The 24,976-nt window shown below is 42.0% G+C and overlaps 1 protein-coding gene across 6 annotated transcripts in view; it reads right to left on the minus strand.

Annotated features, from left to right (window-relative positions):
- Window positions 1-24,976, minus strand: part of LOC140482362 (von Willebrand factor D and EGF domain-containing protein) — a 303,821-nt gene that overhangs the window by 188,491 nt on the left and 90,354 nt on the right. For all 6 annotated transcript variants that reach the window (XM_072579721.1, XM_072579723.1, XM_072579720.1 and 3 more), the window contains 2 exons: window positions 16,069-16,301; window positions 3,337-3,426 (listed from right to left, as the gene is read on the minus strand). In XM_072579721.1, coding sequence (XP_072435822.1) covers window positions 3,337-3,426; window positions 16,069-16,301 — 323 coding nt within the window. The remainder of the gene's footprint in view (window positions 1-3,336; window positions 3,427-16,068; window positions 16,302-24,976) is intronic.

Consider the following 24,976-nt stretch of genomic DNA (forward strand, 5'->3'; position numbering starts at 1 on the left):
TGATGAGCCTGTGAAATTCTCTCCCATAGAAAGCAAATGAGGCCAGAATATTGAAGGAGTTAAGACTTCTTAGAGCTAAAGGGATCAAAGGATATGGGGAGAATGCAGGAAGAGGGTACGGAGTTGGATGGTGGAGGAGCAGGATTGAAGAGCCTAATAGAATCACAGAATTTTACAGGACTAAAGGAGGCCACTTGACCTATTGTGTCCGTATTAACTCCCAAAAGAGCTAGCCAGTTGGTCTCATTGTCCAGCCCTATCTCCATAGCCTCCTAAATTCATCATTTCCAGATATATAACAAAAATATAAATTGCTGGAAAAACTGAACAAGTCTGGCAGATGTACTGAGATTTTCCTAAAATTCCTGTCTTTGTTTCTGCTTTCCAGCATCCACAAATTTTTTTTTAAACTTTTATATATATATCCAGCTCTCTTTTGAAACCTTATATGCAGTCCACCTCCGACACTCTCCCAGTCCATTCCAAATCCTCACAACTTGGAGTAAAGATGTTTCTCCTCATCTCACTCCTTGCTCTCTTGTTGATAATCTTGAAATTGTAACCCCAATTACTGACATACCAACTCGTGGAAACAGAATATCTTGCTTTACTCTGTCAAAATTGTTGTACCATCTAGCCTGTATTCTCTTTGTGTTTCTTCAATCAAAATGCATTACCTCATGTTTCTCTGCACTGAAATTTATCAGTCATTTGGCCAAGTTGTCAATGCCCCTCTGAAATCGGTCAGCATCGTCCTCACAATTGACTATTGTCTCTAAATCATAGGAGTCATACAGCACAGAAACAGATCCTTCATCCGACTCCAGCTTAATATCTTGTGCAATTTTAGAGATTTTGTCCTCGACATCCATCTCCAAATCTTTTATATAAATCAGAAAAAGCAAGGGTCCCAAAATCAATCCCTGGGGAATAGCACTTTGAACCCATCTCAAATCTGAGAAATGCCGATATATACCTATTCTTTTTGACTTGTTTATACCTACCCTCTATTTCCTACTTTTTGGCCACCTTCTAAGCCATGCTGCCAGAGACCCAGCAATCCCAAACATTTCTAATTTGCTCGCCAACCTATCATGAGGCACCATATCAAATGCTTTCTGAAAGTCCAAATATACAACATCCACTGCCTGTGTCACCTCAAAGAATTCAATTAAACTTGCTAGATATGACCTACTCATGACAAAACCATGTTGACTGTCCAGTATTAACTTATTTTTGTCTAAACATTTTTACCTTAACCTATATTATAGCCTTTAATGACCTACTCCTGCTTCTATTTTTACATTACTATGTTAAAGAATACTTCAATAGAAGTAAGAAGGTAGAAAAGTAGAGGTGCTCAGAGGGGATTTTTGGAGTTTAGACTGACTGGAATGGTGCTGGAGTGACTGTAATATAAGTGTAAGAGGCTAGCATTGGAAGAGCACAGAGATCTCAGAAAGCTGTAGAGCTGGCAAGATTACAGTGATAGGGAGGGGTAAAACTTATGAGGAACCTGAAAACAAGAATAAGTTGAAAATATATCTCATGAGTCTTACTTTAGTAACTTTGTCCTGACTAGTTCCTTTTTTCTTAATGATTCTGAGTTCGAACTACCAACTCGCCAACCAATGTAAAGTTTCTCAAGAATTATTTTATCAAAACCTCTTATAATTCAGAACCTCTATTAGATTGCTGTTGAACATTAAATATTTTAATAAATCTAATTTCTCTAGTCTCTGCTCATAACTGAAAAAAAGTGTTGCATGTACAATATCTTATGAATTCTCTTCTGTATCCTGTTCACGACCTTGATATCTTTACTAAAATAAGATGCCCTAAGAAATAAAATATTTAAGTTGTAGCTTTATTTTGGTAGCTATAGAATATGGGGTTGACACTTAAATTTGTTTGGATTTGTTAAGTTTAATGGCTTTTAGATGCTAAAAATCATCTTGCAACTTGATAATGTTTTAGCAACCATTTCTGTAAAAAATGGAGTATTGAAGAAGATAGTGATAAGATAGACAATTACCTACCTCCCATAGATTAGATTCCCTACAGTGTGGAAACAGGCCCTTCAGTGCAACAAGTCAACACCGACCCTCTAAAGAGTAATCCACCCAGAACCATTTCCTTCTGACTAATGCACTGAACACTATGGGCAATTTAGAATTGCCAACTCACCTGACCTGCACATCTTTGAACTACGGGAGGAAACCCACGCAGACATGGGAAGAATGTACAAACTCCACACAGACAGTCACCCGAGGCTGGAATTGAATCTGGGTCCCTGGCACTGTAAGGCAGCAGTGCTAACCACTGAGTCACCATGTCACCCATAGACTGGGGTAGTAAAATATATTGTCTACACCTTGTGGTGCCACTTCAACAGATCCAATGCTAGGCCCTAGAGAATTGGCCCAGAACCTCCTGATAGGGAATGACCATGGCCTGACACTGAATACCCCCTAGCTGAATGTTCAGCACTGCTAAACTATGTATGATTTCCAGCAGTTGCCTGCAAGTGCTGAGAAACCATGTTCAGAATTCATATACACATCTTGTACAACCTCCTCCTTTTCTCATGTAAATACTTTTACAATTCTGGGGAAAATATACTTGGATTTGTTAAGTCATGCCCTCAATTGAAAATTCCTCATCTTTGTCTCCAAATCTCTCCATGGTGTGGCCCTTTGCTATCTCAGAACACACAAATGTATTAATTGCAGCGGGAATAGGTTTCTTAAACATACTCATTGACAAAGGATCTATAGTTCTCTGACACAGAATACAAAAGATTCATAATCCTTTAAATGAAGAGCTCTCTCCTCATCTTCGTCCTAAATTATCACTTCCTCATCCTGAAACTGTGACCATGTAGTCTCCTATATTTTCCAACATTAACTGCATTGATTTAATCAATATAAATTGCATGGAAACAGAAATATTAGCCCTCCCATTATTTTTCCTGTTCTTCAAGTGATCTTCTGCTCTGACCTTGCAATTCCAAGCAGAAATAGGATTAAGGTAAAATTCTACCTCAAGCATTTCCACCAGAGATTGATGGTAGCAAGTGATATCATAAGATGGGACTTACCTTTACACAGCTTGACTGAATAAAAACATCCCTGATGCTATTTATGCATCAGATGTGCTCACTATCCCCTGTAACTTCTATAAAACATGTCAGAATATTTCTTCTGTACCTAATGTTAAATTTGCTGAATAGCATATTTTACTTTTAATATCAGTGTACAATAAGATATTCAGATTTTTTAAGCAATACATTTAGTATTACTTGAATACATTTTAAATATTACACATTTAATTCACCTTAATCCCAGCAAAGAACGGTTCACTATCCCTGGGAAAAGTGCGTATATCTGGAGAACCCCTCAAGAAGACTGATACACTACAGTAAACCTGCAAAAGCAAAAACAAAAAGTAGCAGAAAACCTTGACAAATTAATCTGAGAAAACATTTTTAAATTGATACTATTCAACATGGTACTATGATGGCCCTTCTAACTCAGGAGGAGCCCATTTGACCATTCATGCCAATATTCATATCCCAAGATCAATCAGAAATAATGAAACGAAAAGAGAAAATGCTGGAAAATCTCAGCAGGTCTGGCAGCATCTGTAAGGAGATAAAAGAGCTGACGTTGAGTCTAACTGACCCGTTGTCAAAGTTCTTTTCTCTCCTTACAGATGTTGCCAGACCTGCTGAGATTTTCCAGCATTTTCTCTTTTAGTTTCAGATTCCAGCATCCGCAGTAATTTGCTTCCATCAAAAATAATGAAAGCATTTGGAATGGCAAAATCCTCCTTCATGTTACAACTTGGACTGTTCTCGGACTGCAAAGTTCTTTATTCATGTTCTCAACAAAATGCAGCTACTATTTGCAATCTGGTACGTACTGTGAACCAAAATGTGACCTTGTATGCAAAAACATCTGGCATATCAGGCCAGTGGTTCACAATGAATCCTTTACAACAGTGCAGTATATACTGGAAATAACACAGGATGTCACTGCACACAGATGACCTTTTAAAACCAACAAACAAGTAGCATTCACAAATCAGGCAGCAAAGGCACACGTCTGTACAATTAAATGGAAAAATTAGAAATAAAATAACGCTGATAAACAAAAATCTACCTATCTACTTTGTTCCAGGAGCATAAGCCTGTTGTCAGGATCTAACATAAAGGTAACATTTTGAATTTTTTTAAGCTTGGGTAAGGAAATGGGGAGTAATTTTTACCTGAGGCATAAACCAGAAGGGCCAAATCTGTTCTGTAGCTGTTGATTCTGAACTTTCATATCAAACTCAAAACTCTCCCTAGCTACCGCCTTACCTGCTGAATTTCTCCAGCATTGTTAGTATGAGAGAGAACATGTGCCCCTTACATTTTTGCAGTCATTCCTCTTTCGCAGGGTTTCTGCCAATTTCTTTAATCACAATAACACAGAATATTTGAACATGCCTTGCAAAAATTGTCAGCATAAAATTATGTGCATCTTAGTATTTGTTAAGCCTTGAAGGTATGAGTTCTATTTTCCTCCACGTGTGACAGATCACCTGCCCACTGAAGGAGTTGGAAGACAAAAGAGATAGTGCTAGAAAAGCTAAAAAGTCTTAAAATTGATAAATCTCCTGGCCCCGATGAGATACATCCTAGAGTTCTGAGAGAGGTGGCTAAGGAAATAGCGGAGGCATTGGTTGAGATCTTTCAAGAGTCACTGGAGTCAGGGAAAGTCCCGGATGATTGGAAGATCACTGTTGTAACCCCCTTGTTCAAGAAAGGATCAAGACAAAAGATGGAAAATTATAGGCCAATTAGCCTAACCTCAGTTGTTGGTAAAATTCTAGAATCCATCATTAAGGACGAGGTTTCTAAATTCTTAGAAGAGCAGAGTCTGATTAGAACAAGTCAACATGGATTTAGTAAGGGGAGGTCATGCCTGACAAATCTGTTGGTATTCTTTGAAGAGGTGACAAGTAGGTTAGACCGGGGAAACCCAGTGGATGTGGTCTACCTAGACTTCCAAAAGGCCTTTGATAAGGTGCTACAAGGGAGGCTGCTGAGCAAGGTGAGGGCCCATGGTGTTCGAGGTGAGCTACTGGTATGGATTGAGGATTGGCTGTCTGTCAGAAGGCAGAGAGTTGGGATAAAAGGTTCTTTTTCGGAATGGCAGCCGGTGACGAGCGGTGTCCCGCAGGGTTCAGTGTTGGGGCCGCAGCTGTTCACATTATATATTACTGATCTGGATGAAGGGACTGGGGGAATTCTAGCGAAGTTTGCAGATGATACGAAGTTAGGTGGACAGGCAGGTAGTACTGAGGAATTGGGGAGGCTACAGAAGGATCTAGACAGTTTGGGAGAGTGGTCCAGGAAATGGCTGATGGAATTCAACGTGAACAAATGCGAGGTCTTGCACTTTGGCAAAAAGAATAAAAGCACAGACTACTTTCTAAACAGTGAGAAAATTCGTAAAGCCAAAGTACAAAGGGATCTGGGAGTGCTAGTCGAGGATTCTCTAAAGGTCAACATGCAGGTTGAGTCCGTGATTAAGAAAGCGAATGCAATGTTGTCACTTATCTCAAGAGGGTTGGAATATAAAAGCACTATTGTGCTACTGAGACTTTATAAAGCTCTGGTTAGGCCCCATTTGGAGTACTGTGTCCCGTTTTGGTCCCCACACCTCAGGAAGGACATTCTGGCACTGGAACATGTCCAGCGGAGCTTCACAGGACGATCCCTGGAATGGTTAGTCTAACATATGAGGAACGGCTGAGGATCCTGGAATTGTATTCATTGGAGTTTAGAAGATTAAGGGGAGACTTAATAGAAACTTACAAGATAATACATGGCTTGGAGAGGGTGGATGCTAGGAAATTATGTCCGTTAGGTGAGGAGACTAGGACCCGTGGACACAGCCTTAGAATTAGACGGGGTAAATTCAGAACAGAAATGCGGAGACATTTCTTCAGCCAGAGAGTGGTGGGCCTGTGGAATTCATTGCCGCAGAGTGCAGTGGAGGCCGAGATGCTAAATGTCTTCAAGGCAGAGATTGATAGGTTCTTGTTGTCTCGAAGAATTAAGGGCTACGGGGAGAATGTGGGTAAGTGGAGTTGAAATGCCCATCAGCCATGATTGAATGGCGGAGTGGACTCGATGGGCTGAATGGCCTTACTTCCACTCCTATGTCTTATGGTCTTACAATAATTGATGCTTCTTTTTCAATAGACCTGCCTTTTTGTAGATGTAAGTGAGATAAAAGTAGAGAAAAAAAATTAGCTGGGTGATCTTTGATTAAAGCGACAGCTATGAGAGAAATAAAGGAATGCAGCCCAGAAGGGTGCCATTTTACTTTTTGAACGTTTGCTGGAGCCTTTGAAAGAGTTTTCCAATTTAGCCCACACCCGCATTAACACCAACAAACAATAGGATCAAGGTACAGAACTTTCTGTGCAAGCTAATATTCAGTCAGTTGCTCCACTGGTTTAGATACAGGGTCAGAAACATTGAAGTAGGAGTGAACAATGTTGTGAATACTCTCTGTTCCAGAGACCGTTTAGATTGTCTACTTTAACTTCATTGAAGCGTGCTGGAAAAATTGTGTTTGCACATATCCTGGGTTCTTCTTATAACTGGCCAGCTTAACCTCTGTTTGAAAGTCAAGATGAGGTCTGATTTGAACATACAAAAATCTCTCTGAAACAAAGCATAACGAGTTTCTCACTCTCTGACTGAAACAGTGGTTTAAAATTCCACAGCCGTATGACTGGGTGCAAGGGACTCAACGTGCAATTATTCTGCTCTGATGCTTCCAGTTCAGGGTATACACCAGGCAGCAGAGGAGCAGGAGAAAGGGGAAGAGTGGAAACAAGCTTGACTGCCCCTTTCTGGCTGGTATGTCCATCAATAGCCAGTTCAGTAACAGCATCCCCAAATTCCTTATTCACCAACCATTCCACCTTTTGTTGCTGACTTGTTCAGTTGACCTTGATACAAAAATGAACGCCAAAATGAAACAAAACAATTCCAAACCAAATTTATCTACATTGCACAGAAAAGGCCAATTCTCCTTGCATATTTCTTTGCTTCCAATCTTCCACGTGGCTTTGCCTGCCCTAACCCTGCCCAGTTGCAACTGCGTAACTGATGGAAGACTGCTGATTTTCAATAGGGACACAAGGATGCCTTTGGAGAATACGCAATTCTGGATCCGCAAGGACTGGCTTTGTCCAGGTGGATTCTATTCCATGTAATCAGGCAGAATGCTGGCATGCCTGACCTTGCTGCCTTCCTTCCTCCACCAGAATGAAGGCCAAGTTCAACATTACTGCCTCTGCTGCAATTAAATGATCAATGAGGGACCTCATTCTATTGCTTCTGGCACTGACCCAGCTGTTAGCTGGCCTGCTGCTATGCAATATGGACAGCAGAGAAAAAAAAACTATGCAGTCAATTTGACACCTCTCTTGGGTTGGGGGTGGTGAAGGTCCCTTGATCACAGGCATTCAGTGCTTCAAAGCAAAAGAACCATAAGACTAACCCCTGCTAACAATTACCATCATTTCACCTGCAAATTCCTCCCTCACATTTATTACCCTGTGACCTTGGGTCACTCAGCAGACACAATGATGCTGCAAAGTACCATGACAACTGGTTTCTAATTGGCAAAGCTACTACTCCCAGGGTCTTGTTTCATGGGATAGACCGGTTGGTCACCTCAACACTGCCTAATGAAAAGGTAGCATAGTCCTTCATTGGCCCTCAGCCTGCAAGCAGGACCTCCACTACCTCAACAGGATTCCACCCTCACTTCTGTCAGACATACGCAGAATTATGCATCTTTTCTTGATGGGGGTAGTGCAGTGGATGTTGTCAACATGGATTTTAGTAAGGCTTTCGATAAGGTCTCTCAAGGTAAGCTCATCCAGAAGATTGAGATAGATGTGACCCACGGTGACTTGGCTACGTGAATTCAGAATTGGCTTACCCATAGAAGTCAAAAGATAGTGGTTGAAGATGTTTTTCAGGCTGGAGGTCTGTGAATCATGGTGTTCCATAGGGATCCCTACTGGGACCTCTGCTGTTTGTGACATATATAAAATGACTTGGATGAAAATGTCGATGGGTGGGTTAGTAAGTTTGCATACGATATAAAGATCGGTGCAGTTGTGGATAGTGCAGAAAATTGTCAAAAGATACAACAGGATACAGATTAGTTGCGGACACAGGCAGAAAAATAGCAAATAGAGTTTAATCCGGGTAAGTGTGAAGTGCTGCACTTTGGGAGATCAAATTTTAAGACAATTTACAGTTAATGGCAGGACCCTGACAGCATAGATATATAGGAGAGTCATATAGAGTCAGATGTACAGCATGGAAACAGACCCTTCAGTCCAACCCGTCCATGCGACCCAATCTAGTCCCACCTGCCAGCACCCGGCCCATATCCCTCCAAACCCTTCCTATTCATATACCCATCCAAATGCCTCTTAAATGTTGCAATTGTACCAGCCTCCACAACATCCTCTGGCAGCTCATTCCATACACTTATCACCCTCTGCGTGAAAAAATTGCCCCTTAGGTCTCTTTTATATCTTTCCCCTCTCACCCTAAACCTATGCTCTCTAGTTCGGGACTCCCTGACCCCAGGGAAAAGACTTTGTCTACTTATCCTATCCATGCCCCTCATAATTTTGTAGACCTCTATAAAGGTCACCCCTCAGCCTCTGACGCTCCAGGGAAAACAGCCCTGCCTGTTCAGCCTCTCCCTATAGCTCAGATCCTCCAACCATGCCAACATCCTTGTAAATCTTTTCTGAACCCTTTCAAGTTTCACAACATCTTTACGATAGGAAGGAGACCAGAATTGCATGCAATATTCCAAGTGGCCTAACCAATGTCCTGTACAACCGTAACATGACCTCCCAACTCCTGTACTCAATACTCTGACCAATAAAGGAAAACATACCAAATGCTGCCCTCACGATCCTATTTACCTGCGATTTCACTTTCAAGGAGCTATGAACCTGCACTCCAAGGTCTCTGTTCAGCAACACTTCCTAGGACCTTACCATTAAGTGTATAAGTCCTGCTAAAATTTGCTTTCCCAAAACGCAGTACCTCGCATTTATCTGAATTAAACTCCATCTGCCACTTCTCAGCCCATTGGCCCATCTGTTCAAGATCCTGTTGTGATCTGAGGTAACCCTCTTCGCTATCCCCTAATCCTCCAATTTTGGTGTCATCTGCAAATTTATTAACTGTACCTCTTATGCTCACATCCAAATCATTTATGTAAATGACAAAAAGTAGAGGGCCCAGCACCGATCCTTGTGGCACTCCACTGGTCACAGGGCTCCAGTCTGAAAAACAACCCTCACCACCATCCTCTGTCTTCTATCTTTGAGCCAGTTCTGTATCCAAATGGCTAGTTCTCCCTGTATTCCATGAGATCTAACCTTGCTAATCAGTCTCCCATGGGGAACCTTGTCAAACGCCTTACTGAAATCCATATCGATCACATCTACTGCTCTGCCCTCATCAATTCTCTCCGTTACTTCTTCAAAAAACTCAATCAAGTTTGGCAGACATGACTTCCCACGCACAAAGCCATGTTGACTATCCCTAATCAGTCCTTGCCTTTCCAAATACATGTACATCCTGTCCCTCAGGATTCCCTCCAACAACTTGCCCACCACCGAAGTCAGGCTCACCGGTCTACAGTTCCCTGGCTTGTCTTTACCACCCTGCTTAAACAGTGGCATGTTTGCCAACCTCCAGTCGTCTGGCACCTCACCTGTGACTATCGATGATACAAATATCTCAGCAAGAGGCCCAGCAATCACTTCTCTAGCTTCTCACAGAGTTCTCGGGTACACCTGATCAGGTCCTGGAGATTTATCCACCTTTAACCATTTCAAGACATCCAGCACTTCCTCCTCTGTAATATGGACATTTTGCAAGATGTCACCATCTATTTCCCTACAGTCTATATCTTCCATATCCTTTTCCACAGTAAATACTGATGCAAAATATTCATTTAATATCTCCCCATTTTCTGTGGCTCCACACAAAGGCCACCTTGCTGATCTTTGAGGGGCCCTATTCTCTCCCTAGTTACCCTTTTGTCCTTAATATATGTAAAAACCCTTTGGATTCTCCAATTCTATTTGCCAAAGCTATCTCACGTCCCCGTTTTGGATCTTGGGGTGCAAGTCCACAGCTCCCTGAAAGTGGCCATGCAAATAGATAGGATGGGAAAGAAGGCATATGGCAAGCTTATTTAGCCACAATTAGAGTATTGCATTCAATTCTGATCGCCCCATTACAGGATGGATGTGAAGGCTTTGGAGAGGATGCAGAAGAGGTTTACCAGGATGCTGCCTGGATTAGAGGGTATGAGGTATAAAAGGAGGCTAGAAAGCTTCAGGTTGTATTCTCTGGGATGACGAAGGCTGACAGGAGACTTGATAGAAGTCTATAGAATTATGAGATGTGTAGACAGGGTTGATGGTCAAAATCTTTTTTCCCCCCCAGAGTTGAAATGTCTAATACCAGGGGCCATGCATTTAAGGTGAGAGGGGGAAAGTTCAAAGGAGCAATTCTTTTTCACATTGTGGTAGGAGTAGGGAATGCACTGCCAGGCGTTATGGTTGAGGCAGATACAATAAGGGCATTTAAGAGACTTTTAAATCAGCACATGAATTTGCAAGGAATGGAGGGATAGGGACCAAGGGCAGGCAGAAGGGATTAATTTCAATTGGCATCATGTTTGGCACAATATCATGGACCAGAGCCCGTTCCTGTGCTGAACTGTTCTATGTTCTCCCCTTTTGGTTCCAGCCAAAAAGGAAATTCACTCTCATTCAGAGTTATAAGCATCTTGGTGATTTTAGTGATAGATCCTGAATTACACCCCACAGTGATCAGTATTTTTTTGTTTCTATTCACTTGTGGGAAGTGGGATCGCTAGCTAGCTAGCATTTATTACTCAATCCTAGTTGCCCTTAAGATGCTGGCCATCTGCTTTCTTGAACTGCTGCAGTCCACCTGCTGTGGGTTGACCTGCAATGCCCTTAGGGTGCGAATTCCAGAATTTTGACCCAGTGACAATAAAGAAACAATGATCTATTTCCAAGTCAGGATGGTGAGTGGCTTGGAGGGGATCTTGCAGGCGGTGTTCCCATACACATGCATATTTTACAAGGTAAGTCTGGTGTTTTTTGCAAATGCAACTGTATCCAACAATACATCAGACACATTCAAACAGACATTTACAAATATTTAACTGTTCAGATCATGGATAAAAATAAATTGGCATGTTTATAACAACAAATATTATTTCCAATTAATTAGCATGGATGAAAATTTATTTCCAAACGGAATGTACATAACACAAATTGTATTATTAATGATAAAGGTTTTACAAAATTACACATTTGAAATTCCAAACATTATTTTATGCAGAGTCATTTATGGGCTTTGACTAGTATTGTTTTCATTAACTCTCATAGCACAGAAACAGTAATTACTCATTACTGATCTAAAAACATCCAATTTACCAATTATGGCTGCCAAGGGAATTCAAGTAATGTCAGTTTGAGTATTACAAATCCTTCAATTTCACAAATAATAGTATAAACTCATTTGCCACTTTCTTAGGGAAGAGCATGTTGGAAACAAAATTATAACAACTGATTCTCCAGGCCACAGTTCATTTAGGTATGACACTGGGCTCAAACCAGATCAGTGAATTTACCCATATAATCACATGATAGATATGGTTGAAGGATACCCTTAAATTGATTGCATTTATCTGTCCTGAATTTAATAATCCAACCAATCAGATTTTATCACTTGCATTTATAGAATGAACACAAGAAAAACAAGAAGCTGAAATATCTCAGGTAATCTAAACAGAGGAAAACGTTGCAGTTGAACAATTTCTATGGAGAAAGTAAGTTAATGAGGTACAAGTCAAGGCATTTATATAAAAGGTAATATCCGGGGTGTGTGAACTCTAAATGCAGCAGCAAGTTGGATGGAAGACTCCACTAAAAGATAGTAGAGATTGACTCTATAGGGCCTCAATTTTTTCTTCCAAGGCGAAAGTACCAATTCCACAAACTTGATTCAGGACAGAGTGCACTATAGATGATTTAATTTTACTTCTGGGCTGGGGGTGGAATTGGAGATTAATAGGAGATAGGCACATTTTCACCCAGAAATAGTGCAGAGGTAATCATAACTTGGTGCTGTAAGAAAGGCTCAGTCATCTGAAATTTTATCCCAGCTGTAAAGAAAACCCTAATAAAAACAAAAAAATACCCTTGTCCAATAATAGGGTAATCCAGAACCAAAGGTCACAATCTAAGGATATAGAGTGAACCATTTAGGAATGAGAATAGTCTGGATGAGTGCAGTTCTAACAACATTCAAGGAGGTTGAAACCATCCAGGACAAAGTAGCAAGATTGGTACCATATTCACAAACATTCACTCCCTTCACCGCTGTAACTCAATACTGCTACTACCTACAAGATGCACTGCAGAAATTCACCAAAGATCCTCAGATAGCACTTTCCAAACCCATGGCCCTTTCCATTTAAAAGGGTAGAGGGCAGCAGATATATAGGAACACCACCACTTGCAACTTCTCCAAGTCACTCACGATCCTGACTTGTAAATACATCCCCACTCCTACAGTCACAGGGCCAAAATCACAGAATTCCCTCCCTCACAGCGGGTGGGTCTATCTATGGCACGGGGGCTGAAATGGTTCAAGAAGGTAGCTCATCACCATCTTCCAGGGTGACTAGGAAGAGCAACAAAAAGGCTGGCCAGCACGCAATACCCACATCCCACAAGTAAATAAAAAGGATGGTGAGCCTGTGGAATTTGCTACCACAGAAAGCAGACACAATCAAATTATTGTATGATTTCAAGGGATTGTATATAGCCACTTTGGACGAAAGGGTAAGGGGGAAACAGGCTATTGATTTTTTAATCAGCTATGATCAAAATGACTTGTGAAGCAGGCTTGAAGGGCCAAATGGCCTGCTTCTGCTCCTATGTTCCAAAGTCACATTCACAAAATAGCAGGTTAAAGTACAATCACATGCATATTTCTCAACTAAATGTTAAATGTCTTATGGAGTAAGTCACTGATCTAGGTCATGTCATCCAGATAAGGTGTTAAGCATGGAAAGGAAATGCTAGTGATTTTCATCCATTTCCTGGCAGCTACCTTTAAATGGGTATTTGCAGACCATCAGGTAAGGGCAGAAATCTCACTTGGCTGATAGCACATGCTTTCTAACTCAGTATGTAGACTGTCCGACCAGAGGGGAGGCCATATTGGATTTGGTACTTGGTAACGAACCTGGACAAGTGATGAGCTTGTTAGTGGGTGAACATTTTGGTGATAGTGACCACAAGTCTGTGACTTTCACCTTGGTTATGGAGAGAGATAGGTGCGTGCAACAGGGTAGGTTTTACAATTGGGGGAAGGGTAAATACGATGCTGTAAGACAGGATCTGAGGAGCACAAGTTGGGAGCATAGGTTGTCAGGGAAGGATGTCGTGAAAATGTGGAACATTTTCAAGGACATTTTCAAGGAACAGATACGACATGTCCTTGATATGTATGTACCTGTCAGGCAGGAAATAGATGGTCGTGTGAGGGAACCTTGGTTGACGAGGGAGGTTGAATGTCTTGTAAAGAGGAAGAAGGAAGCTTACATAAGGTTGAGGAAACAAGGTTCAGACAGAGCATTGGAGGGATACAGGATAGCCAGAAGGGAGCTGAAGAAAGGGATTAGGAGACCTAAGAGAGGGCATGAAAAATCTTTGGCGGATAGGATCAAGGATAACCCCAAGGCATTTTATGCGTATGTGAGAAACATGAGAATGACGAGAACGAGGGTAGGTCCGATCAAGGACAGTAGTAGGAGACTGTGTATTGAGTCGGAAGAGATAGGAGAGGTCTTGAATGAGTACTTTTCTTCAGTATTTACAAACGAGAGGGACCGTATTATTGAAGAGGAGAGTGTGAAATGGACTGGTAAGCTAGAAGAGATACTTGTTAGGAAGGAAGATGCGTTGGACATTTTGAACAACTTGAGGATAGACAAGTCCCCCGGGCCTGATGGGATATATCCTAGGATTATGTGGGAAGCAAGAGAGGAAATTGCAGAACCGTTGGCAATGATCTTTTCGTCTTCACTGTCAACAGGGGTGGTACCAGGGGACTGGAGAGTGGCAAATGTTGTGCCCCTGTTCAAAAAAGGGAATAGGGATAACCCCAGGAATTACAGGCCAGTTAGTCTTACTTCGGTGGTAGGCAAAGTAATGGAAAGGGTACTGAGGGATAGGATTTATGAGTATCTGGAAAGACTGCTTGATTAGGGACAGCCAGCACGGATTTGTGAAGGGTAGGTCTTGCCTTACAAGTCTTATTGAATTCTTTGAGGAGGTGACCAAGCATGTGGATGAGGGTAGAACAGTGGATGTAGTGTACATGGATTTTAGTGTACATTTGATAAGGTTCCCCATGGTAGGCTTATGCGGAAAGTCAAGAGGCATGGAATAGAGGGAAATTTGGCCAATTGGATAGAAAACTGGCTAACCGGTCGAAGTCAGAGTGGTGGTAGATGGTAAATATTCAGCCTGGAGCCCAGTTACAAGTGGAGTTCCGCAGGGATCAGTTCTGGGTCCTCTGCTGTTTGTAATTTTTATTAATGACTTGGAAGAGGGAGTCGAAGGGTGGGTCAGTGAATTTGCAGATGTTACAAAGATAGGTGGAGTTGTGGATAGTGAGGAGGGCTGTTGTCGGCTACAACGGGACCTAGATATGATGCAGAGCTGGGCTGAGGAGTGGCAGATGGAGTTCAACCCTGTCAAGTGTGAGGTTGTCCATTTTGGAAGGACAAATAAGAATGCAGAATACAGGGTTAACGGTAGGGCTCTTAGTAAGGTGGAGGAGCAGAGGGATCTTGGGGTCTATGTTCATAGATCTTTGAAAGTTGCCACTCAGGTGGATAGAGCTTGTAAGAAGGCCTATGGTGTATTAGTGTTCATTAGCAGAGGGATTGAATTCAAGAGTCGTGAAGTGATGTTGCAGCTGTACAGGACTTTGGTTAGGCCACATTTGGAGTACTGTGTGCAGTTCTGGTCGCCTCACTTTAGGAAAGATGTGGAAGCTTTGGAGAGGGTGCAGAGAAGATTTACCAGGATGTTGCCTGGAATGGAGAATAGGTCGTATGAGGATAGGTTGAGAGTGCTAGGCCTTTTCTCATTGGAACGGCGAAGGATGAGGGGTGACTTGATAGAGGTTTATAAGATGATCAGAGGAATAGATAGAGTAGACAGTCAGAAACTTTTTCCCCAGGTACAACAGAGTGTTACAAGGGGACATAAATCTAAGGTAAAGGGTGGAAGGTATAGGGAGGATGTCAGGGGTAGGTTCTTTACCCAGAGAGTGGTTGGGGCATGGAATGCGCTGCCTCTGGGAGTGGCAGAGTCAGAATCATTGGTGACCTTTAAGCGGCAATTGGATAGGTACATGGATGGATGCTTAAGCTAGGACAAATGTTCGGCACAACATTGTGGGCTGAAGGGCCTGTTCTGTGCTGTATTGTTCTATGTTCTATCTATGTTCTTTGGAAGGCTTCTTTTCTGCTGCAAAGAAAAAAAACTTTGTTTCAAGAGTGGAATAGTTGTGTGTAATAGTTGTTTGTATTTGATCCACGAAGAATAATTTTACTTCGAGTATGCTATTTTAAATCAACAAGTCAGGCTGAGAAACTTGAGGAAGAACTAAAGTGAGGTCTTGTGCATTAATATAACAGAATGTCATAGAGTCAGAGATATACAATATGGAAACAGACCCTTCAGTCCAACTCATCCACGCCAAGCAGATATCCCAACCCAATTTAGTCCCACCTGCCATCACCCAGCCCATATCCCTCTAAACCTTTTCCATTCACATACCCCACTAACTGAATGCCGGACCTTCGTTTTAAGAGACCTGCAAATTATTACCGTATCTCCCAGTTTTAAAGTCATCCCATCCAACTCCACAAATGAGAACAGTTGACGGGTTGTGTCTCTCTTTATCTCTTCCTTCATGTTAAGTGGAGAAACCCGTGACCATATCACCACATATGCTACAGTGCTGTTTAAAGCAGATTTCACATAAGTGCACTTCAGATGGATGCTGGTACCCACTAACTCTGGAGTAATCACCGGTTTGTCAAGTAGATCGAGTAGCTTGGCTGCAAAACAAAAAAAAGAGAAGCACATACTTCAAACGAAGTTATAAAACCTGCAAATTGGTTTCACATATAAACAATTAAAATTAGCTCAATTATCCAAATGATTAGCCTTTAAAATGGTCAGAGAAGTCAAAGATGAATGTGTATAATTGCTAGAAAGTATACAGCTAACACAAGAAGGCATGCTAATATGTTCACAAGTGGTTCTAGCATCACACCCCAACCCCAGCATAAATTTTCCTGCACTAAAGGTAAAGTACTTCAGATGCTGGAGATCTGAAATGAAACAAAGCACTGGAGAAACACAGCAGGTCTGGTAATACCTGGTGGAGAAAGAAACATTAGAGTTCGACAATAATGTTCCTTGGGAAGAATTGGAGAACAATGGTTTTTATGCTGTTGACAAAGCGGGGGAGGAGGAGGATTTAGAACAACTGAAGAGTGTTCAGAGGATAAAAGGCAAAAGGAGTGATGGAAGTAGAGGAAAGATATAAATAAAGAATGGACATGCTAATTGTAGATATTAACAGTGGAAAACAGCAGAGCTAACCTGAGAGCAGACAAACACAATCAAGACATTTGGTGGGGGAGTGGCAGGACACAGAGATCTGGTTGCACAATGACCTGTTTTTTCACACTCTGTCAGCTGCTTCAGGAACTGTCTTAAACTAGATTAACTTTTAACCCAAAATACACAAGCTATAGCAGCCTCAATTACTAGAAGAGACTGTGTTTACACTTCTCATCCCTAAAAAAAAGATTTAAATGTCCCCCCTTTAAAATTAAATCCTATTAAATAACTGATAGCTTTTCGAAAAGCTATCACTAATTAGTACTAGATTCAAAGGCAAGAGATTAACTCAAACTCCCAACTTTACCAAACTGCCACTATGGAGTGTTGTTGATGCACCTGCAGAGATTGTCCATCACTTTCTGGTTTCCTTTCAGATCTCCAGCACTCCGCTTTTATTTGAAGCTTAATATATCAATCTTCAGGGCTCTGTGCCCAACTATTCTTCTGAGCAGTGGCCAGTGCCCTCTTTTTTTGGTATGAAGCTAAAAAGCCTAACCTGAATGAATAATAAGACCTAATACAGAAAGACGAGTCAATGTAAATCGTTTCAACCCATTGACAAGATGGAAATTTAATCTGTTCTCTACCATGTCACCCCCTTAACAACCAAATGCTCCTTGCCATTCCTTCTTTATTCACCCTTCCAGGTCAAGGACTCACCATCCCCATTACCTCACTCAATACTCTTTACTTATCTCAGGGATGTCCACAATGATTTTATTCGAGTGGTGAGTTGGCTGCAGAGGCTCGACATGAGTCAACAGATTGTTCCAAAATACAGAAAACCAATTATTGCCAATCCAAGCTTCATTGTTCAAACATACATCCTCAAAAAAGACCCAGAGCAAAATCTACCCTTATGCAACTTCACCTTAATAATGCCAGATGGGAGGTCATGGTGTAGTGGTAATGTCACTGGGTTAGTAATCCAGAAACCCAAGCTAAATGTTCTCGGAACATAGCAGAGATTTAAATTCAATAAAAAGATTCTGTAATTTTAAAAAAACAGTTAACCTAAATGGTAACCTTGAAATCACTGCTGATTGTTGGGAAAATCCACTTGTTTCACTAATATCCTTTAGGAAAGGTAATCTGCTGGGTAATTAGGGCAGGCATTAAATACTAGCCTCCCCAACAATGCCAAAATTCCATGAATGAATTTAAAAAGTGGTGAAAAAAAACAATTAACTACCAAACTCGTGTCGCCCTTTAAGTTGTAAATATTTTACAGCGAGTTGCGGATCCAACAGGAGATTTTAGATAAGCTATTCAAAGTAAGTGGAGGGGAAATAAAAAGTCTCAGACTTAGTCATGGTCACTTCTAAGCAAACAAAAATTTACTGCTTCCAACTTTAGGCAGACATGCTGTAATTCTGTAAATTTTTAATTTGTCTCCTAGATGACGCAATATATACCATTTTTTGCACATTGTAAAAGTAGAGGTACTGTTTAGATAAACATAAAAATTACTTCCAATTTTATCTGTATCACAACAGATCTATAAAAATGTTGGATTGAGTCTACTTGATGCACAATGTGTTTCACAGCCTTTATGTAAATTGGTATGAACAACTCTAACATATAGAAGAAAGTTGTGCTGGAGTGCTCTCAATCCCACTAAAATGTTCTGAAGACCTGACGGACTTTTATTTATTGTTTTTGAAAAAAAAATCAAATAACCACACAAAGCAAGTCTAACGATATGCAAAGGCTGTGAAGCTAAATCCAGTTGTAATTAGACAGGGGCACAGTGCCAGAGTTATTGCACGCAAAAACAATGAGTGCAGATGCTGGAAACCAGATTCTGGATTAGTGGTAGTGGAAGAGCACAGCAGTTCAGGCAGCATCCGAGGAGCAGTAAAATCGAAGTTTCAGGCAAAAGCCCTTCATCAGAAATACAGGCAGAGAGCCTGAAGCGTGGAGAGATAAGTGAGAGGAGGGTGGGAGTGGGGAGAAAGTAGCATAGAGTACAATAGGTGAGTGGGGGAGGGGATGAAGGTGATAGGTCAGGGAGGAGAGTGTGGAGTGGATAGGTGGAAAAGAAGATAGGCAGGTAGGACAAGTCCGGACAAGTCATGGGGACAGTGCTGAGCTGTAAGTTTGGAACTGGGGTGAGGTAGGGGAAGGGGAAATGAGGAAACTGTTGAAGTCCACATTGATGCCCTGGGGTTGAAGTGTTCCGAGGCGGAAGATGAGGTGTTCTTCCTCCAGGCGTCTGGTGGTGAGGGAGCGGCGGTGAAGGAGGCCCAGGACCTCCATGTCCTCAGCAGAGTGGGAGGGAGAGTTGAAATGTTGGGCCACAGGGCGGTGTGGTTGATTGGTGCGGGTGTCCTGGAGATGTTCCCTAAAGTGCTCTGCGAGGTGTCCAGTCTCCCCAATGTAGAGGAGACTGCATCGGATACAATAAATGATATTGGTGGATGTGCAGGTAAAGGTTTGATGGATGTGGAAGGCTCCTTTAGGGCCTTGGATGGAGGTGAGGGAGGTGGTGTTTTTGGCACAGGTTTTGCAATTCCTGTGGCGGCAGGGGAAGGTGCCAAGATGAGAGGGTGGGTTGAAGGGGGGGCGTGGACCTGACCAGGTAGTCACGGAGGGAACGGTCTTTGTGGATAGCCTCTTTCCTCTTCCTCCGCTACATTGATGACTGCATTGGTGCCACCTCGTGCTCTCGCTAGGAGGTTGAGTAATTCATCAACTTCACCAACACATTCCACCCTGACCTTTAAATTTACCTGGACCATCTCTGACACCTCCCTCCCCTTCCTAGACCTCTCCATCTCCATTAGTTAGATTAGATTACTTACAGTGTGGAAACAGGCCCTTCGGCCCAACAAGTCCACACCGACCCACCGAAGCGCAACCACCCATACCCCTACATTTACCCATCCCCCTAACACTACAGACAATTTAGCAGGACCAATTCACCTGACCCGCACATCTTTGGACTATGGGAGGAAACCGGAGCACCCGGAGGAAACCCACGCAGACACGGGGAGATTGTGCAAACTCCACACAGTCAGTCGCCTGAGGCTGGAATTGAACCCAGGTCTCTGGCGCTGCGAGGCAGCAGTGCTAATCACTGTGCCACCGTGCCGCCCACCTTAGATTAGATTACTTACAGTGTAGAAACAGGCCCTTCGGCCCAACAAGTCCACACGACGACTGACTTGATACCAACATTTTTTACAAACCCACCAACTCCCACAACTACCTGGATTACACCTCTTTCCACCCCACCTCCTGCAAATATGCCATCCTGTATTCCTAATTCCTTCGCCTCCACTGTATCTGCTCCCAGGAGGACCTGTTCCACCACAGAACACACCAGATGGCCTCCTTCTTTAGAGGCCACAATTTCCCTTCGTACGTGGTTAAACACGCCCTCCAACGTATCTCGTCCACATCCCGCACCTCTGCCCTCCAACCCCACCCCTCCAACCGTAACAAGGACAGAACGCCCCTGGTGCTCACCTTCCACCCTACAAACCTTCGCATCAACCAAATCATCCGCCGACATTTCCGTAACCTCCAAACAGACCCCACCACCAGGGATATATTTCCCTCCCCACTCCTTTCTGCCTTCCGCAAAGACTGCTCCCTCCGTGACTACCTGGTCAGGTCCACGCCCCCCTTCAACCCCCCTCTCCTCCTAGCACCTTCCCCTACCACCGCACAAATTGCAAAACCTGCGCCCACACCTCCTCCCTCACCTCCATCCAAGGCCCTTCCACATCCAAAGCTTTACCTGCACATCCACCAATATCATTTATTGTATCCGTTGCTCCCGATGCGGTCTCCTCTACACTGGGGAGACTGGACACCTCCTAGCAGAGCGCTTTAGGGAACATGGAGGTCCTGGGCCTCCTTCACCGCCGCTCCCTCACCACCAGATGCCTGGAGGAAGAACGCCTCATCTTCCGCCTCGGAATACTTCAACCCTAGGGCCTCAATGTGGACTTCAACAATTTCCTCATTTCCCCTTCCCCCACCTCACCCCAGTTCCAAACTTACAGCTCAGCACTGTCCCCATGACTTGTCCGGACTTGTCTACCAGCCCATCTCCTTTTCCACCTATCCACTCCACCCTGACCTATCATCTTCATCCCCTCCCCCACTCACCTATTGTACTCTATGCTACTTTCTCCCCACCCCCACCCTCCTCTCACTTATCTCTCCACGCTTCAGGCTCTCTGCCTGTATTCCTCATGAAGGGCTTTTGCCCGAAACGTCGATTTTACTGCTCCTCGTGTGCTGCCTGAACTGCTGTGCTCTTCCACCATCACTAATCCAGAGCCAGAGTTATTGTAGTCAAGCAGAACAGGTAGTATAACTGGAGTGGAGTTCACTACATTGGTTTAATTCTGTTCATTCTTTCACACAAAATCACATCATTTAGTTCTAATACATTTGTGAGGAACTAAGAACCCTGAGTGCATAGCACCTTACCACAACCTCAAAATGACCCAATAACCTTTCCTTTTGGAAAATAAAGTTAATTAAATAAACACAGCAGTAAGTGTGCACATAGCAAAGCCTCAACTACCTGGAAATAAATTTGCTTTTGTGGAGATAATTACTGTGAGATGAACATCAGACTGGACACTGCAGATTAGATTAGATTACTTTTAGATTAGATTCGAGGGCGGCACGGTGGCACAGTGGTTAGCACTGCTGCCTCACAGCGCCAGAGATCCGGGTTCAATTCCCGCCTCAGGTGACTAACTGTGTGGAGTTTGCACGTTCTCCCCGTGTCTGCGTGGGTTTCCTCCGGGTGCTCCGGTTTCCTCCCACAGTCCAAAGATGTGCAGGTCAGGTGAATTGGCCATGCTAAATTGCCTGTAGTGTTAGGTAAGGGGTAAATGTAGGGGTATGGGTGGGTTGCGCTTCGGCGGGGCGGTGTGGACTTGTTGGGCCGAAGGGCCTGTTTCCACACTGTAAGTAATCTAATCTAATCTAACTGCCTGATCTTCACCACATAATGCAATGGTATCTTTTATATCCACGTGAATAGACAAACAGATCCTTAGTTTAATGTCTCATCGAAAAGACAGTGCATCCAATAACACAACTGCTCTTTATACTTCACTGGACAAAAGATGATAGAAAGTTTAGCCTCTCAATCAAACTGTGAACTCGGGATGCCCTGCTGACTAACTCCTAACTCAACAAATATTCGTAATGAGATAACAGCCCTTGGGGACATGTCAATGAAGCACACTACTGTAATTGTTGTGCATTCATTGATATTTCTATTTCTAACCTACATCTGTCAATCTACCTGGCAGAGATTTATTTAAGGTCTCACCAACAGCTACAGATTTTAAAAAATGTTTATAGAGCAGGGGATTTAAAGAACTTAATATCATGACAGTTATACAGAGTTAATCCATCCTTCAGTTGCTTTTATATCTAATCATTTCCATGACTGCCACAAGGCAGGTTAAAGTCCTTTGCAATAACCAAAATGGTTTCTCTATCTACTCTCAATAAATGTTAGTGAGCCAGTGGATTTGAGACTCATATCTATACAATGTAGCTCTGCCCTCTCCCTTTAATTTGGAATTAATCAGCCCATGCTATCAGATCTTGGTTATTCTTCACCGATTTGCCTTAAACAAACTGCTTTATTGGGAAGTTAACATTACTCACCACTGCACAGAGATTTGAGGTGGACATATATAAAATCTGCAAGTTTATGGCCAATAGGAAAAAAACTGAAAGACATTCAAGTAATTCATTCTTTTTTTTTCCTTGGCTCCAAATATGTCATAATTAAAAGGAGTTAAAAAATAAGCAACATTGTCACTGCTCTCAAGCATACAGGACAGATCAAATTCCACTCCAAAAAGGCACATCAATTGAATTTGTTATCTCTGCTGTTCTTCCAAAAATAAAGAAAGGTATGGCATTTATCAAAGTATAATTACTCCATACTTCAGTTGAATTCTTAAACAATAGTCAGATCTTACTTCCAATTAAACACTTTAATAATGAAATAAACCAGGCAGGATTTATAACAATGGATTACTTTAGTTAAGTATTTAGCATTTGCTTTTTTCTCAAAGAAAAGTAACGAAAGCAGCAGCAGAAAACTCAACACAATAAATAATCAAATAAAATCTCAGTGAAACCTCAATGTGAACGAAATAAATAAAACAGAAGGTTCCACAAAAGCAACATTCATTACATAAATGTTACACAGTCTCTAAGCACAATGTTGGTTTCTTACAAGAGCTGTTTACTTCTGTTTTCTTTTAAACTAAAACTGACTTTAAAACAAAGTGAGAGGGAGTTGAGCCTCAATAGTCTGGAAGTTCCACACTTTTTCACGAATGCCTTTACAGTGTCACTTTGGACCCAGAGTGTGCCAATATCTGTCAAAGCTGTGAAACAGTTTCAAAAATTTGTAATGGAAGTTGTTATTATCTTCCTTGAAATAACTCCACAAAAGCCAGAATCCTATCACAGAGCCAACCTTTATTTACATAATTTGGAGATGCCGGTGTTGGACTAGGGTGTACAAAGTTAAAAATCACACAACACCAGGTATAGTCCAACAGGTTTAATTGGAAGCACACTAGCTTTCGGAGCGACACTTCTCCATCAGGTGATAGTGAAGGGCTCGATCATAACACAGAATTTATAGCAAAAATTTGCAGTGTGATGTAACTGAAATTATACATTGAAAAATTGATTGTCTGTTAAGACAATCAATCAATTTTTCAATGTATAATTTCAGTTACATCACACTGCAAATTTTTGCTATAAATTCTGTGTTACGATCGAGCCCTCCACAATCACCTGAAGAAGGAGCGTCGCTCCGAAAGCTAGTGTGCTTCCAATTAAACCTGTTGGACTATAACCTGGTGTTGCGTGATTTTTAAATTTTATTTACATATGCATGGTATTTGATGCTGGTCTCACTTTCTCAGAGCCAACTGAGTGAACAGAACCTCTGGAACTGCTAATTTTACTTGTCAACCAGGGTTGATTGGACCAGGTTAACAATCCCAATTAGGGAACTCATATTATAGGAGGTTGGCTGGCCACATTACAATAACTACATTCCTGGTCTCATGAAACAATGGAAAGATGTGGTGAGGTGATCACTTACTATCTGACAAAGCATAACATTTACTCGATTTTGGGTTGGAGTTGTAATGATCAAGAGCTTGTCGTACATGTGGTCAGAAGTAGTAGAAACAATCAATCAAGCAATCAATCATATCAGAAAGAAGTAGGATGAGCAGTGGAAAGAAATTAACTCATGGAATCCAGGGGATATTTGAAGGAGTGCGATTGACTGGAACTGTCCATAGATAGCAAATAGATTCAATGGATTGAATAGCACCATTCTGTGCCTTAAATAACACTCTCTCTCTCTGGTGGTCTAATCAGTGCTGTGTGTTCATTTCAAGCAACGTAGATGTCTGCATTCAAGACAAAACTTGAAATCATGAAAATACCCTTTAAAAACAGGATTCAACTTTCATGCTGTGCATAAAACAAAGCCTCTGGTGCTAATGTGAATGATTACCACATTCAAATGTGAGCGGCTCATTCTTTACATTGGATGCCAATCTTAAATGCATGTATTTTTGTAAAGACACAGCCTGTACCACCCAATTGATCACTTGTGCTTAACCTAAGGTACCAATAAATAAATCATGCATTTGAAAATGGAAGCTGACTACTAACGCAAGTAGTGTAGACCCATGCACTCAGTATTTCAGGACTGAACCCTCTTTACTCTCACTACTGTATTAGCATGTGTGTCTGAATATTATAACTTGAATTTGTCCTGTTTCCACTGACAATTCAGAGGATATCCCATGTAATTACATTTGTTTTCTTTCTCTTTATTCCTCTCATACACCTTTCTCTTTGCACCATGCTTCCTGTAGCCTTAAAAAATTCCAACATGGTCTTGACTGCTTTCCCCCATTCTCCTTATCTGTAAGCCTCAAGTTACAACAAGGTTTTGGGTGACATGTCCCATTCACACACCACCATCCTTGTGCTTGCTGTTTTGCAGTTAACATGGAGGAAGACAGCTTTGCAAGAGGATTCGCAGTAGGTTAAAATCTTCGAGGAGAAAGTG

Source organism: Chiloscyllium punctatum, chromosome 10, assembly GCF_047496795.1.
Source record: "Chiloscyllium punctatum isolate Juve2018m chromosome 10, sChiPun1.3, whole genome shotgun sequence".
NCBI classification, from domain to species: Eukaryota; Metazoa; Chordata; class Chondrichthyes; order Orectolobiformes; family Hemiscylliidae; genus Chiloscyllium; species Chiloscyllium punctatum.